The sequence below is a fragment of the Lampetra fluviatilis genome, chromosome 1 (genome assembly GCF_964198595.1).
Source record: "Lampetra fluviatilis chromosome 1, kcLamFluv1.1, whole genome shotgun sequence".
NCBI classification, from domain to species: domain Eukaryota; kingdom Metazoa; phylum Chordata; class Hyperoartia; order Petromyzontiformes; family Petromyzontidae; genus Lampetra; species Lampetra fluviatilis.
The window spans coordinates 31,807,124-31,824,080 of record NC_136275.1 but is presented as its reverse complement, the minus strand read 5'-3'; the positions used below and the strand labels follow the sequence as shown (position 1 = coordinate 31,824,080).

Below are 16,957 nucleotides of genomic sequence, written 5' to 3'. Positions count from 1 at the left end.
TGAAGCAATGCCTCATTCCACCCTGATTGGTGTAGAGAGTGGTGGTGGTGGTGGTGGTGATGGCCATCTCCCCAAGCATACCAACACCTCCTACGGCGCCCACAGATAGCTGGCTAGCTGGATATATATTTAATTTATTTTATATTTTACCAGGTAAGGCCCACTGGGCGATACAGCTATTTTTAGGAGCGACCTGGCTCTCACAAATGATAGCCCAAAGAAGTGGTTTATCATATGGACATTTCTAGACAGCAGATACTCTTATTTTCTTTGGGTCTTTCTGTAAAGTCACGTAGATAAGTTCAAAGAAAATACGAAAATAACAAAAAACTACGACGTTTCGATCGCAACACCGCTTGTCGTAGTTTTGTTATTTTCTTTGAACCTATCTACGTGACTTTACCGAAAGACCCAAAGAATATGAATTCCTGCAGTCACGAAAGCTTTAAGTCAACATATACTCTTAAACGCACGTTTCTAAATGTGGAGGGAAAAACTGAAGGAGAAAAATCCACGCGACTACAAGCAGAACACGCAAACTCCAAATATACAGCAGCAGGCGTCAGGGTCGGGATAAAACCCACGACCTCCTGTATAGCAGGCGAGGTAGTTAACATGTCGCCACTCACCCACCCATACACCCAGCTACCCAGCCAGCCAGCCATCCACCCGTTCAGTCATGTACTCACCCAGCTAACCATCCAGTCACCCACCGCCACACACCCAGGCAGCCATCTACCCACCTCGCCACCTACCCAGCCGCCCACCCAGTCTTCTCTTAAAGCAATAAATAAAAGTGCCTCAAAATCGGATGCATTAGTAATGAACTAAAGCCCTTGCATATCCGCCTCAAAGTTACAGTCAGAACAGGGCTCACCACAATGCACGCACGCTTACAAGCACGTGCAACGTAACAAACGCAGTGCATGCATAATGCATGCAGTGCATTGCATACACACGCGCACACACAATGCATGCAGTGCATTGCATACACATGCGCACACACACACAATGCACGCGTTACACGGAACTCATTGACAACACAGGCACACGCCTGTGTGTGCACATACAACAACACATTCGCCTGCGTATTTGAAATGGACAGTGGGGCATAGTTAATGCATAGACATTGTGTTAAATGTACACACAACACGCTATACACACATACATAGTGCATTCATGATTTTTGCAGCGTGCTCTACAAATCACCGCAAAAACAAATCAACCTGAATATGCCCGACCTCTCTGGATCTCGGAAGCTAGGCAGGGTTTTAACCTCATTCGTGGCTGGATGGGTCACAGCTCGGGTTTGCCAGGAATCGGAGGTGTGGTTGTTGCAAGGGCTGCAAGATGCTAGGATGTAGAAGTACGGGCAATGGGTGTGGCCCACAGAGAGATGTCATCCACTCATTCGCCTGAGTCTGTGAACAGAATCCATCTGTGCGGATCGGTGAGTGTAATCTCCTTTGTGTGTGGGGTTTCTCCATATTCTGCAGTTTTCTCCCACAACAATACAAGACACTCATTACACTACCCAACCACTACCCCAGCCACTGCTACTGCACACACCAATGTGGGCACCCGACGCATTCAAATTAAACCGTGAGTATTACATCTGCACCTCCGTTTAGCACGGTGTGTTACGTACGGTGCTCAAGAAGTTTAACATACTTACGTACAATGGAATTGGCCAAATATCCCAAGCCAGAACCTTTCTGAAAAAAAGAGCATTGACTCTCAGTGGAGATTTCCTGCGAAAATAAGTCATTTATTATCATTATCTCGTAACAGGGAATATACTCTGTGAGAATTTGGCACGGCAGGAGAGGGCGTCATTCACGATCAGAAGGTCCCCAGGGTTGATAAACATTTCTACCAGTTTGTTCAGAAGTGAACCACGCTTGTCATCTCTAAATAGGAGATGAAAACACCTGCCCTCTCACACTTTCTTGAACTGGAAACCACTTTGACGGTTTTATTTATACAAAGCAAAATGAACGACATTGCTTCAGCTGCTTACGTATTAATACATACAAGAACACCAATTTGTAATTCAGTACAGTGCACTCTCATGAGATTGTAGTGGATAAAACTGTGCCTGTACAACATGAAGCCGGATGTTGAATATTCGCGGTGGAAGGTTTTTCGGATCGCACTGGAATTCGGGTACATCACTATGTCCTACGAGCCAGAAAAAATAAAGGGAATCGGAGGTTGGAAGGTTAAAAACCTGAGATGGTCAATGCTTCGACTGCAACATAAGCCTTTTCCAGCCTTTTTTTCCGTTGCAACGTGTATTGACTCTCTATTTTTAGCATTTTCCCGAAGGGAAATACTGAAAATCTGAACCCCAGTTTTCAATATAGGATTAGAAAGTGCACGTGTGTGTGTGTGTGGCAGGGCCCTGCCGCGACGTGGTTGTGGTGGCCCCCCCACACAATAGCTCTGTTGCTCCCCCCCCCTCCACCATGTCAGACGTTTCAGCTCCACATGCTGGGAACTTCTTCTGCAACTGAATTGGTTCATGAGATGAATAGCTCCTTGAAAACAAACAAACAAAAACCCCGCGGTAAACACATCGGAGAGCTCCGACTAAAATTCCATTGTGGCCTAAGATGAAGAAAAGGAAAACCGTCCGATAGCCCATGACCAAAGCTCCCCGACTGTGCCCGATCTCGTCGGATCCCGGCAAGCTCTGCGACGTGGAGGATAACTGGGAATGACCTGGACGAGGGAAACAACGCGCGGTGCAGCAGGGCCGCAAAGAGTCACGGGCATTGAATTGAAGCCGTCGCTGTTGTCGTCGTCGTGACCTCAACAAAGCTGTTGCCGAGGTCACATTGTGGTCGCCGTCTTTTGTACGGCGGTGATCCGGCGCAGGCGGCTGTCCCAGACAACAAGACGCCCACATTTACGCACCGCACCGGGTACTCGATTAAGGCCGAGTCGACCTAGGGGAGCCCCACGATCCGTTTCAAATATGTGCCATCGCCATTGGTCGCGAGCGGGAATCTAACTCAGGTGACTGGGTTTGTTTAACAGTGCGCAAACCACTAGTCCACAGCTCTCCATACACACACACAGTCACAATGCGACCGACGTGATCACGTGACTCTAACTCGCTCACTGATTACATAAGTGCTTCGCCCCTGATTGCATAAAAAGAGCACAACCAATTTCATAGTCCATCGTCATTATCATCATCATGGCATTGATCAATCCACTGCTGGATGAAGGCCTCCCCGAGCCGATGTTGTCTCTTGATGCAACATTCTACTTTACGCGTGCGCACGAGCCGATTCCATCGCTCCATCTCCCGGGTTGACGTGTTCTCCGATGCGTTTCATCCCTTGGCTGTCTTTCTTGTTATTATTTGTGACCCTCTGCCGTAATCCCTTCTAGCGACGGACGCGTCCCTGTCCAAGCCCTACTCACTCCCTTTTCTTAACAAGTTTGAATGATGTCATTAGCCCACGTGGGTCCTGTAATAAAGGTTTTATTTACGTATTTATTTCGTGCAATGACGATGCAAGGGTGCAATGATGCGAATTCATGGTTCAATAACGGTTAACTTGTGTGTCGGTGGTGATGCTTTCGACAGGCCTCAGTATGACCGCACTCATCAAAATCCCGGTGTTTCTAGCTCGGCATTCAGTGCTCTAGCGCTAATGGTGTTGGTGGTGGCTGTGTGGTCGTGTTGATGGTTGTGATGGTGACCTTGGTTGCTATGGGGATGATGTGGTTTTAGTGGTGGAGTTATAATGGTGACAGTAATGTTTGTGATAGGCTTGTGGTGGGATTGGTGATGACGGTGGTAAGCGATGTGACCATGGGAGTCCAGTTTTACCATGGAAGTCCAGTCCAGAATGGCAAATGTACGAATAATTTGATGATTTCATGACAGCAACCAGACTTGTGTTGGGCAGCCGAGAACGTGCAACCTGCGTTGTGTGTCCACAAGATACGAGCCACGTGGTCTCTGGGCTACGTCTTGATGTTCCAGAGGCCATGCAAACAGAGGCCGTGCGGTAATGTCAGATTAAATGCTCTCAAAGTCAAGATAGTCACGATAAACGAGATAAATTGTCGGAAATAATGAAAAACGGCGGGTAATTCTGTCTAATTAAAGTACTGTACAAATCAAATGTAAATAATGGCGTTTTTTCTATTCCAAATCAGACATCAAACGATACTTGATCAATCAGCATTCACCTGCCACGGCGGTTAGCTGGGAATTAGCAGCCGTGCCCTACAACAGGTTGCAGCAATTAGGGGTGACACGTGCCTTTTTTGCGCCGGCCTAAGTGGCACCCTGGTGGGATAAATGTATGCATAAATAAATAAGAAGCCAGCAATGCACAGCAGACATGAGATCATGGGTCCAAAATTAAGCCATCGATTGTAATGAAGATCTCACGGGTAGCCATTGCACTGCTGCCTGAGGCAAACATTGAATGATGCCGGGATTGTAAACGTTCACAACAAGACAGGGCCCCCCCTCACTCACCCACCCCCCTTGAAATATCCATTCAGAATGTCGGCGCAATTGTTTAAAGCAACCGCTTAATAAAGGCTGGCACGACACATCTGTGAAAAGGTGTAGTGTGGCCAAAAGCACAACCAGATGCCCCTTTTCTCCCCAATGCTCATGTTTCATTTAAGGATGAGTCAACCTGGGGGAGGTCAGATATTTGTCGCCGGGTTCGTAGCGCAGTGCACTAAGCACTGCACCAATGCTCCCCTGCCTGTTACACACCCACACAAACGATACCAAGCATGCAAAATGTAGCTGGTACAACAAAATCGTGTTCTGCTTCGCTAAATGTGAACATTACTTTCTCGCTCGCCCTCTGTGCCGGACTCTTGTTAAAATGAAAATAAATGAATGACGGCGTACTCTACTAATAATGACCGTGATTGTTCGTTTAAATAAAGAGAAGTAAAACGTGATAATTGGTTTTTTACCCTTCTATCTGGCAACAAAACTGACACAGATAGAAGGGTAAAAAACCAATTATCATATTTGTACTGGCAAATGAGGTTCCCATAGAGAAGTAAAACGAGTACGTTAATAACAGTTAGTGTTTTTGTTGTTAATACAGTACAAGCTTAACGTTAACAAAGTGAAGCTTCGGCAGCACACATCGCTACCAGGGGTGATTGGCAGTGGTCAGGATTGGTGACGGAGTGGCAGCCAAGGAACGGAACGCGTCCGTGGGGGAGATGGAGCGGTGAAATGAGCACGGGTGCAGGTTCGTGAGAGACGGAGGCGGCTTGGGTAAGGCCTGCATCTCGCGGTAGATTGGCCACTGTCTGATGTGCTGCTGATATTAAAATGAGTACGACCGTCTGCGATACTGCCAGTGATTTTCTTTCAAAGTGGAATGACCACTGGCATAGGAATGTGGAATTTCCACATATCGCTCGAGGCGGCCAATGGAGATGAGCGCCGCACATTTCTCGTTGAAGCACGTGGTTACTCCGATGTGTTTTGTGAGGTTGAGATTCAGGGCCGTGGTCCATGCAGGGCCCGGATGTGGAATCCCGTCGGTTCAGAGAAGCCTCTTATAAATGCATTTTGATGGCGTGAGTGTCGGGCAGGATTTATTGTTATTGCGATGAATTGGGAGCACGCTGACTCCTGCGACTGGAGCCTAAAGGGCCCCCCCTCCCCTATCTCTCTCTCCACCACATCCCTCGCTCGCCCTCATCATTGGCTGAGGTCGCTCTCATTATTAACGTGGGATCATCAGACGTCCGGGTGAACGCGACCTTTTCGTCTGCTCATCATGAAGAACGGCACGGTGCACCGAGTGACGGGCAATTTGCATGTGTGCATGTATGCGTGCATAATAATGATGATGATGATGCACGTCTCAAAGTCAATCCACTGCTGGATGATGGACTGCCCATGAGGTACCTTGACCATAGTTAACCAAACTGGTCATTGCAGGTTAGGGAAGGGGCGATAATGGCCATGACCGCTTCAGATATCATCCATCACTGAATGTGAGCCGTGGCCGGGAATCCAACTCAGGTTGCCGGGTTGATGGTGCAGTGTGCTCACCACTGCGCCACTGCGCTCCCCTCGCATGTACGTACGTACGTCTGAAAGAAATGGACCTCTGCTTGTTTCTCTACATCTAAATAAAATGTGTTTTAGTCTATCATCTCCGTGCCTTGTGGACTAACATTATCCAGCAGCGTTTGTTTACCGCAGTAAATTATTCCGTGGTTTTAACCTTCAGGGTCTCATCAGCCAAGTCTGGCTTGTTGAGAAAAAGGCTGCTGCGTTGCCAGATACTCCATCCTCCCATTGCCCAATAAACCGAAAATATTTCATTTTTATGTGGTGGTACGAAGAGAGGTTTTATTTTACTAGCCATAACGCTCCACAAAAGGTGCATAATGCATCTGTGTCTGTATGTTGTGTTCACACACGTGTGTATGTGTGTGTGCGCGACGATGCCGGGTATTACGGTTTCCTCCTACCACGTGCCAACCGTGCATTGAATTGTATTGGCCAAACATCTAAAAACAGGGCCCTCTGAAACAAACAGTCTGGAGACTCACTGAGACCTTATCGTGGGTGAAGAAAAAGGCCACGACCCCCCCCCTCTCTCTCTCTCAGAATTTTTAGGGTGTTATTTTGTTCGCTGTTACTGACCTTACGCTGTGAATAGGGACAAACCCAATCAGCTGCAACGTTGAACTCTGTCTGTCCTCTCAATGACTTTAAAACCCCCCTGGTTATTATCTCTAATGATCAAGTTGTTATTACTCAGTACATCCACTTTTTAGATAAGCCAATCTGATGTTTTCTACCATACCCTTTGTCTTGTTCGTGTTGTTCACTGCAGCGAATGCCATAAAATAAAATAAAAATTTAACAGTCCACTGTTGGACAAAAGGCCTCCCCCACTAAGTGTTGGAGCCCTGAGTTAAATTCCTGGCCATGGCTATCATCAGTGGCGAGTAATGCTGGACCCCTTCTTTCACCAACCCACACTGACCAGCGTGGTGAAGTATGGTCAAACAACCTCCACGGCTGATATAGCGCGGAGAGACCTTCGTTTAGCATTGGATGGAAAATGTCAGTGAATTATTTATGACGTTATTAATATGATTATTCTCCTACTTTATTCATGGCATGTCTCAGTTCATGCAACGACTGTCATTCCTACAAATTGGTGCTGGTTGTTTTGATCCTGGGGTGATCACGATGGATGTGATAATGATGATTATGATGACAAGTCAACCTCGATTACAAACACATTCCAAATTATTGATGGTGGAGTGATGGCACAATTGTTAGCACACCGCGCTACAAACTTGGCTACCTGAATGTTATTCCTGGCAACAGCTCACATCAGTGGCGTGTAATATCTGAACCAGTCTGGGTATCCTCTAGGTTAACTCAGCCTTACGTGAGTATCTGATGCGGTGTGTCAAAACACTACCCATGGAGAGTATGTGCAAATCATCCACTGCTGGATGAGTCCCTCCTCATGATGTGTCAGTCACAGACAGTCTGGCCCAAATCCAAGAGTGCCTTGACAAACATCTGCTCATTAGTTGTTTGCATTCTGATTATTAATTATTTCCCCCGTCATGGGAACGTTGAATTTCCACTCAGAGCAATCACTGTACTGTACAAGAGTTGCTGCCCCACTGCTCACCTGAGCAGGGAGACTGACACCGACTCTGATCACGTGACCACATTGACACCTGAGCATTGCGCCCGAGGGCAAGTTAAAAGTACAAGACAAAACGGTCATGAGAAAACAAACCCAACGCAGCCGCATTCTGCCGGCTGCTTTGTCAGAGCGTGGTTATCGCACAGATATATTGCGCCGTGCTTCCTTCACAGGTATTGACCAGTGCCACTGCACGCTGCCGGTAATGAGAGGGACTTTGGGCTCGCAGCTACCAAACCCCGACCACCCTCCCCCGTTTTGTTTCTGCGAGTGTGCCCTGAATTTACCAGTGCGCTCGCCTCTGGATCGCGAGCGCATACTAACGAGTCTTGCCCCTGTGGAGTGCGATCGCTTGGGAGCGGAGGTTGCTCTTTCTCTGTTCAAACGTTCGTGGATGGGGAATTTCAGAGAAACGGCAGTCCGATCGGAAGGGGAATTCTTGAGGGGTCAGTCCCATGGAGTTGTCGGCAACTCCGTTTACAACTTTAGGTTGTCACTCAAAAATGTCGCCTCTGTTGGAACACGTTACATCGAACCAGCCTGAAGCAGGCTGCATTTTGGATTTATTGGGAACACGACAAAGAAAAGTGGAAACAATTGACGAAATGTGCAGTGAACACCTACGGGGTATCTGGGCCATGGATTGTGATGATGAAGATTGCGACCTGCATCTCAACGCACGAGTCGGCGAGACGCGCCTGGTGGCTTTACAACGCGGGGGTTCCACAATGGGCACGTCGCACCCGGGTATCGAACGCAGGGCGCGGCGCGCTCTGACACACACGGAGCCATCGGTGTCGTAATCCACTTAGCGCTCCCGGATTCAGCTCGCGTGCTGCGCCGAGGCCAGCCACGTGGAATCAAAACGCATTACCTCGTGTGACAACGTTGGCGCTCGTGAATCCGAATATTGATAATAAGCCCGTGGGACGAGACTGATGGAAAAACTAAACTAAACACATCACGTTGACAATTCACCCCAGGGCCGTTGACGAAAACGTCGGCGTGTTTATTTTATTTTCTGCCAAAAAAAACAACGAAGGAAAAGGAGCATTCGCCAGTGCGTGAACGGGGCCCTAAATATCTTGATGGAATCCGACTGCGTGCTAGCAAGCCTAGCCACGTGGAATCACAGTGGATGGTGGAAATATTTGCTTAAGCAACTTCAAATTCATAACAGAAAGTCGTACACTGCAGATGCGTACACCACACGCACGCGCGCGCGCTTACCTGCGTGCGTGAACTGCTCACACGTGGTGGGGTAAAGCCGGCGTGGAGGAGGGAACCCAATATCATCTGGTGGGGCACTGTAAGGCTCCCTCTAGTGGAGGCCCTTCCACCAGCATTGGCGTGAGCAAGCAAGTTGCAGGGCTGCGTCTCCACATTTCACACGCATCGTGCGTGGTTTAATTTCATGTATATCCAGGTGAGAGCATTTTGAGACTAAATACCCTTTGCGAGTGAAACCTGGCATGCAAAACAAAGGTTTAATCTGTGTGCTAGCCATCCTATCCAGCTCGAATCGGATTACGCGTTAACGCTGTTAGCGCTGGTAAATCTGACTGCTAAAAGAGCCATGTCTATCGCATACAATTACATATTAATGAGATTATCAGAGCATAACAAACAGTGGCAAGTCGGATTACATACAATCCTATATCGCACTCACGATCCTACTCTCTACGATCTGAGTCGAACAGGCTTGGTTTTAACCCGATAATGAATTAAATTGGGAATGAAACTCATACATGTACGCACGATATATATTATTGTTTTTCTCATTCGTTTGAATTCAAATGTTGATGTTGACATCAGTCTGTCTTTAGACGGATACGTTTCCTGTTGGGGTTTCTTGCACAGCGTGGTGCAACATCGCCCCTTGTTCGTAGAGAAAGGAGCTTTCTGGAAGGTGACGTCGCAGGATGACTGCTTAGGTCGCTTCAATTGCCTCTTGCGCACACATAGGTCGAGCGGCATCTCACTAATTGGCTTCACAATCGAACCGTGTTTAAATCTCCGGAGCGAGAATATTCAGAAAAAATGTTTTTGGGTGAAAAGCCAAATGTGATGCGACGTGGATCGCAAATAATGATTTGATGGTCGTCTGTTGCGCCAGCTTAAATTTGAACAACATTTCGATTTAAAGCTTTCGTGACTGCAGGGATTCATCTTCTTGGTGCTTTCGGTAAAGTCATATAGAAGGGAAATAATAAAATAATAAAAATAAAAAATGTAATAAAATAAAACAATTTCGGTTTTTATGTTTTTTATGTTTTATTATGTTTTATTATAATTATTTTATTATTTCCCTTCTACGTGACTTTACGGAAAAAACCAAGAAGTTGAACAACATTATCTGAGGGCCCTCTCCAACAATGTGCTACAGGAGCGTTGCTGTTTGCATTGAAATTCTGGACCGGTTTAGGATTTCCCGAGGCTCGTCAGCCGACTGTGGCCTGTTTAAAACCAAGGCTGTCGTGTTGCCTGATGTTAGTATTGGCAAGAACACTTCATGAACACCAAGGGACTTGTTCGGTGCGGCAAAACTTCTGGGGGAGGGGCGTTTGTATCGCTCGAGACAATCAACTCACAAGGCATGAGAACCCCAGATTACTCACGGCCTGGCATATCAGAACCCAGGTACTCATCATTTTAAGTCCTCCTGATAGCATGGCCTCTCTCGTCGGCTGTATGATAGCGCATTCAATGCACCGTGGATATGAGAATCATTCAATGCATGTATACTCGGGCTGGTAAACGTAGATTTTGTTTCATGATAAATAACCACATTGAAAATAAACAATAAAAAAAACGATTGTTGCTTTCATGTATATAGCCACGTCTAGCAACGAAGGGTATGGCCACGGTTTCGTGGCGAGCACATTATGGATACGCCAGCCTCTTTCAAGACGTCTGGTCCGCGTGGAAGAGTAGGCCAAATACCCTTTGGTGCTCCCTCTAGCGGAGGATCTTCCGACAGCAGTGGCCCTTTTCACTGACAAACCAGGGCATATTTACCACGCGGTGACTGCAGCCGCCGTGCTGTTTGTAGATTGGCGCGTGCCAATAATCAGTGCATTCACCACTCACGCGCCACTGAAAACGGCACCTGACTCTGGCAGGCGGCAAATCGATCGTGACAACGGTTACCAATTTACAGCCATAAGATGTGCGGCGTGTCACTTGACGTCTCGACACATTCGTCAACGACGCTGTGGGCTTAACAGAAAAAAGATATAGGCGACGTTTCGGGCAATGGCCCTTCTTCAGGGAGGATAAGGGGAGTGCTGGCTCAATACCCCCCTCCGGCTGCCTGTACGTTGAACTTAATTCGCACCGTACGTAGCCAACCGAGAAATAACATTCGGCGTCACGTCAAACATTTGTCAGCTCACTGGTGCTGAACACAGGCACCAATTAGCACTGCGCGGTGCTATGAGTGTGCTGCTGCTGCGTGTTGTGCCTGATGGGAGTACGATGTGTGCTGTGCGTGATATTCATAATGTGCGATGCTTTTGTGGTGTGCATTTGCTTTGCGTGCACATACTGAGCGGTGTGAGCCCGAGCGCCCCGTGCTCCATGTGCTGTGGGAGCGATCACGTGTCGTGTGTCTTATGTCACGTGTTGCGATTGATACGTTGTATGTGTGTTGTGTTTCTGTTGTGTGGTATGTGTGATGTGTGGTATGTGTGTGATGTGTTATGTCTGATGTGTGCGTAGCATATAACGTGTGCATGTGCTGTGTGTGTAATGTGTGTGATGTGTGCTGTGTGTGCTGTGTGTGTAATGTGTGTGATGTGTGTGTGTGTAATGTGTGTGATGTGTGTGATATGTGTGTGCTGTGTGTGTGATATGTGTGTGCTGTGTGTGTGTGCTGTGTGTATGTGTGCTGTGTGTGTAATGTGTGTAATGTGTGTGATTTTTGTGTGCTGTGTGTGTGATATGTGTGCTATGTGTGTGCTGTGTGTGTGTGTGCTGTGTGTGTGTGTGCTGTGTGTGTGTGTGCTGTGTGACGTGTGTGCTGTGTGTGTGTGTGCTGTGTGATGTGTGTGCTGTGTGTGCTGTGTGATGTGTGTGCTGTGTGTGTGTAATGTGTGTGATATGTGTGTGCTGTGTGTGTGTGTGCTGTGTGTGCTGTGTGTGTGTGTGCTGTGTGACGTGTGTGCTGTGTGTGTGTGCTGTGTGATGTGTGTGCTGTGTGTGCGATATGTGTGTGCTGTGTGTGTAATGTGTGTGACGTGTGTGTGATATGTGTGTGCTGTGTGTGTGATGTGTGTGTAATGTGTGTGATGTGTGCTGTGTGTGACGTGTGTGCTGTGTGTGTGTGCTCTGTGTGTGTTGCGTGATGTGTGTGTGTGTGACGTGTGTGCTGTGTGTGTGTGTAATGTGTGTGACGTGTGTGCTGTGTGTGTTGCGTCATGTAATGGAAATCGGTTGCGTAGCGTTCGCGCTCTGCACGACACCGCCCCCAACGCCCAGACGCGACTCGTCACCGTCCACGTCAACACGCAGCAGAACGCGGTTTGAGCCACCCCGAGATCTACAACACGAAGAGCCGTGGCACCTGCCGTGGATGGGCAGTCGGGCTGATGGTGGTCAACATCACGATACGGAGTCGATACTACGTATCGTGAGCCGCCGCGATCTGGGCCACTTCGACGGAGGAGGAAACAGCAAACAACTTCACAGCCGCTTTCTACCGAAGCCCTCCTCGTCGTGGCTAGCAGACCTCGCCATTGGCATTTAGCTCCTGGACGTATTGCCAGAAGCAAGAAGGGAAGGGCAGTGGGGAGACAAAGACGGCCGGGCGGGGAAGGGGGTTTGGGGTCACTTACCCAGGCGAAAAAAAAAATAATTGGCACTCGCCTGCTTTAATGAAGGACGTTAGAATTTTTTGAATTGTACTTTCCTCGACATGTTTATGATTTCGGAAAACATCACGTAATCCGCAACACCGTCGTGCGTTTGTTAAACGCAGTCAACGCCAACCCGAGCGCATGGATGATCATCACACATTCAGAGATGAGCGCACAACGCAGTTGGGTATTGGACGCACGTGCGCTAATAGGCCACGCGCAGCTTCACTGGCCAATGACGCAATCGCCCCAGCTGCGAGCGTTCGCGTGTTGCGTGCGCACGACGATTTACATCCAAGACGCCTGCCCGGGGATGAGCGGCACTAAGCGAGCGAGTGACGGGTGGAAAGTCGCACGATGTTCCAGAAGGGTTAGAAAGCTACGACGTGGTAGCTATATATATAATTACCGTGCTGAAATCTATAGAGGGAGGAAAAAAAAAACACGTGAACCAAATGTCTTCGAATTTGATCCCCCGCACACGAGAGCCTGGGCTGAGGGTGATGGGTTCCCCTCCTTATCCGCTTGGCTCAGCCTAGAGTTCCACATTTCTACAAGTGTCACAACCAAACACTTCACACATTCAATGACCATCATCCGCTTTGAACCGACCCGACATACGGAAACGCACTGTGCATAACAACAATGTGTTCGTCGCCCGGACATTGGCGTGCGTAACGTGCAGCAGCTGCGGTGCCGTTCCAGATGCCCGCGAGCAATGCCAGTCTATCAGCACACCTGTAGTACGATCACGCCGCCAGCGACAAGAAAGCGGCGGAGGTAGAAGAAGGAAGGGGTCGTGACAGCTAAACGGCCAATGACGACGCAATTAGAGCGCCGCTCGCAAACACCGACGCATCTACTCACTCGCTCGCCCGGCCTTGCTCCGGTTCAGAAGGCGCTGGACGGTGGCGATGTCCTCGTTCTTCACGGCTTGTACGAGCTCCTGATCCTTGCCCATATCGGCAGCGGCGACGGAGACGGAGGTTCACTCACGAACCACACGCACGCTCGCTCGCTAGCCGACTGCAGACGGAGATGGTCAACAAACCTTCGGAGGAGTCCAACCTCGCCACCAGGTCCACCTCAATTGCCTGGCCGGCCGGCTGGCCTGCCTCCCCGATCTCACCCCGAGTTAACCCTTCCAGCCCGGAGGGAGCCGCGCGTGTACGCAGCAGAGGGAGTCGAGCTCGTGTGGTTTGGATGTCCTCGGTTCGTGGGTTGAGATGCGAGCCCCGGGCTCCTTGCTTGCTTGTTGTTGTGTGTGTGCGCGCGTGTTTGTTTGAGAGCGTGTGTAGCCGTGTGTTTACGTAAGTCTGTGTACGCGTGTGTGTGTTTACGTGCGTGTGTGTGTCTGTGCGTGTGTACGCGTGCACGTTGCTTGCTCAATTCAGTCTCCGATGCGGGAGGAATCCCCGCCGCGCTTCAGCTGCGCTGCCCCCGCTGCTGCCCCCGCTGCTGCTGCTGCCGCAGATGGAATTCGCCGGCCTGACGCGGCCGCCTCTACCTCGGCGCATCCCGCCGACTGGGCTCGCGACGCAGCAGACATCACAACAACAGCGGCGGCGGCGTCCGTGGGACTGAGCGCGCAGAGGGGCATTCGTGGGGCTGGGCAGGGCTGGCTCCTCTCGCTGGCTCGCTGACTCGGCTCGCTGGCTCGGCCTGGCTTTCACTGGCGTCCTGTGCGCCACACCGCGCCAGCAGCGGGAGCCCCTGATATCTGCGCCATCATTCTCGCGTATTCCTCGCGTTCGCCCCTCTCGCTCTCTCTTCTCCCCCCTCTCGCTCCCTCCCTCCCTCTCGCTCTTCCGCCGTGAGATGCGCACCCACACGCGCGCAACGTTTGCGTGCTAGCCGATGAGTCGCTGCAATTGAGTTGTATTTTTTTTCTGCTGCTGCGATGATGGTGATGATGATGGTGGCGGCGGCGGTGATGATGGTTGTAGTGCTGATGGCACGGAGTCACGCCTGTTCACACCATCATCGCCGCGTATTCCGAGCCTCCTCCATGAAAAGGAGGCGGGACGTGCTGATGATGTAGCGAGGCACACATAGGTAGGCAGGCTCGCACTCACTCACACGCACGCGCACGCATACAAGGACAAAGATCCCCCGTATAGCCTTTGTCAGGCCGGGAGGGCAAGTGCTGTTAACGAGTAGTACCTATGACGGCCGGCACGGCACACGAAGAGGGTGTGTGTGGCCAACACCACGTCCGGCCGCCTTTGTCTCCCCAAGTGGCGATGATTACACATCGCACCGGGTACTCTATTTTTGAGGCTTGAGTCGACCGAGGGGGAACCCCAGGACCGGTTCAGATCGTCACATGCGCAGAGGCAGGCTCGCACGCACACACGCACGCACGCACACACGCACACACGCTCGCTCCACACGATAATACGCGCAGACCCACACATGTGCAAGCACAAAAATACAAAGATCCCCCGTATAGCCTTAACATACTGTTGGGGCAAGTGCTGTTAGCGAGCACCTATGAAGGCCGGAACGGTACACGAGGGGGTAGGTGGCCAGCACCACGCCCGACCGCTTTTGTCTCCCAGTGGCGATGTTTACACACCGCACCAGGTATTCATTTGAGGCTGAGTCGACCTAGGGGAGGCCTACGACCGATTCAGATAATCGTCACTGGTGTTGGCCGTGAGCGGGAATCGAACCCCGGGGCGCCAGGTTCGTAGCGCAGCGTAGCGCTAACCGCTACACAACCGCTCCCCACATGTGCAAGCACACACTCTCGTGCACACACACGCAGACACACACACACACACGCGCACAAACTAACCATGCACACGCACACACACACACTAACCACGCACACACACGCTAACCACGCACACACACACTAACCACACACACACGCACACTAACCACGCACACACACTAACCATGCACACACGCACACACTAACCACACACACACACTAACCATGCACACACGCACACACTAACCACACACATACACACTAACCATGCACACGCACACACACTAACCACACACACACACTAACCACACACACACACTAACCATGCACACACACCAACCATGCACACACACCAACCATGCACACACACTAACCACACACACACACACTGACCATGCATACATACGCACACACTAACCACACACACACACTAACCACACACACTAACCACACGCACACACACACTAACCACACACACACACACTGACCATGCATACATACGCACACACTAACCACACACACACACTAACCACACACACACACTAACCACACACACTAACCACACGCACACACACACTAACCACACACAAACACTAACCACACACACACACTAACCATGCACACACACGCACACTAACCATGCACACACACACACCAACCATGCACACACACGCACACTAACCACGACACCATCGTCACCACCACCACCACCACGACACCATCGTCACGTGGTGCTGGTGATGGTGCCGATGAGGATGATAACGACGCTTGTGATGGTGATGGCGACGCTCGCGATGATTGCTGCCACGGATGTTTTACTGATGCGGGCTCTCGGTGGGGGGTCAATGCAGAGACGAGGCTGTGACGAGGCTGTGACGAGGCAGAGACGAGGCTGTGACGAGGCTGTGACGAGGCTGAGACGAGGCTGAGACGAGGCTGTGACGAGGCTGTGACGAGGCTGAGACGAGGCAGAGACGAGGCTGAGACGAGGCTGTGACGAGGCTGAGACGAGGCAGAGACGAGGCTGAGACGAGGCTGTGACGAGGCTGTGACGAGGCTGTGACGAGGCAGAGACGAGGCTGTGACGAGGCTGTGACGAGGCTGAGACGAGGCTGTGACGAGGCTGAGACGAGGCTGTGACGAGGCTGTGACGAGGCAGAGACGAGGCTGAGACGAGGCTGTGACGAGGCTGAGACGAGGCAGAGACGAGGCTGAGACGAGGCTGTGACGAGGCTGAGACGAGGCAGAGACGAGGCTGAGACGAGGCTGTGACGAGGCTGAGACGAGGCTGTGACGAGGCTGTGACGAGGCTGAGACGAGGCTGAGACGAGGCAGAGACGAGGCTGAGACGAGGCTGAGACGAGGCTGTGACGAGGCTGAGACGAGGCTGAGACGAGGCTGAGACGAGGCAGAGACGAGGCTGAGACGAGGCTGTGACGAGGCAGAGACGAGGCTGTGACGAGGCTGAGACGAGGCTGAGACGAGGCTGTGACGAGGCTGAGACGAGGCTGTGACGAGGCTGTGACGAGGCAGAGACGAGGCTGAGACGAGGCTGTGACGAGGCTGAGACGAGGCTGAGACGAGGCTGTGACGAGGCTGCGCGCGGTCCGATTGCCGATGGGAGATGCACGTCGTGAACAACTCGGCGGCGACGTTGCATCACCAAGGAGTGATGCATGTTTGTA

General features: G+C 50.6%; 1 protein-coding gene across 5 annotated transcripts in view; it reads right to left on the bottom strand.

The window, feature by feature from the left end:
- LOC144934737 (caskin-1-like) overlaps positions 1-14,626 on the bottom strand; it is a 151,011-nt gene extending 136,385 nt beyond the window's left edge. For 2 of the 5 annotated variants that reach the window (XM_078860824.1, XM_078860832.1), the window contains exon 1: positions 13,421-14,625. In XM_078860824.1, the coding sequence (XP_078716950.1) occupies positions 13,421-13,514 (94 nt within the window). In that variant the 5' untranslated portion in view covers positions 13,515-14,625. Of the gene's footprint in view, positions 1-4,839; positions 4,844-13,420 lie in introns of those variants that run through there. The other 3 variants (XM_078860851.1, XM_078860842.1, XM_078860860.1) reach the window with 3 other exon arrangements.
- Positions 14,627-16,957: the final 2,331 nt, after the last annotated feature.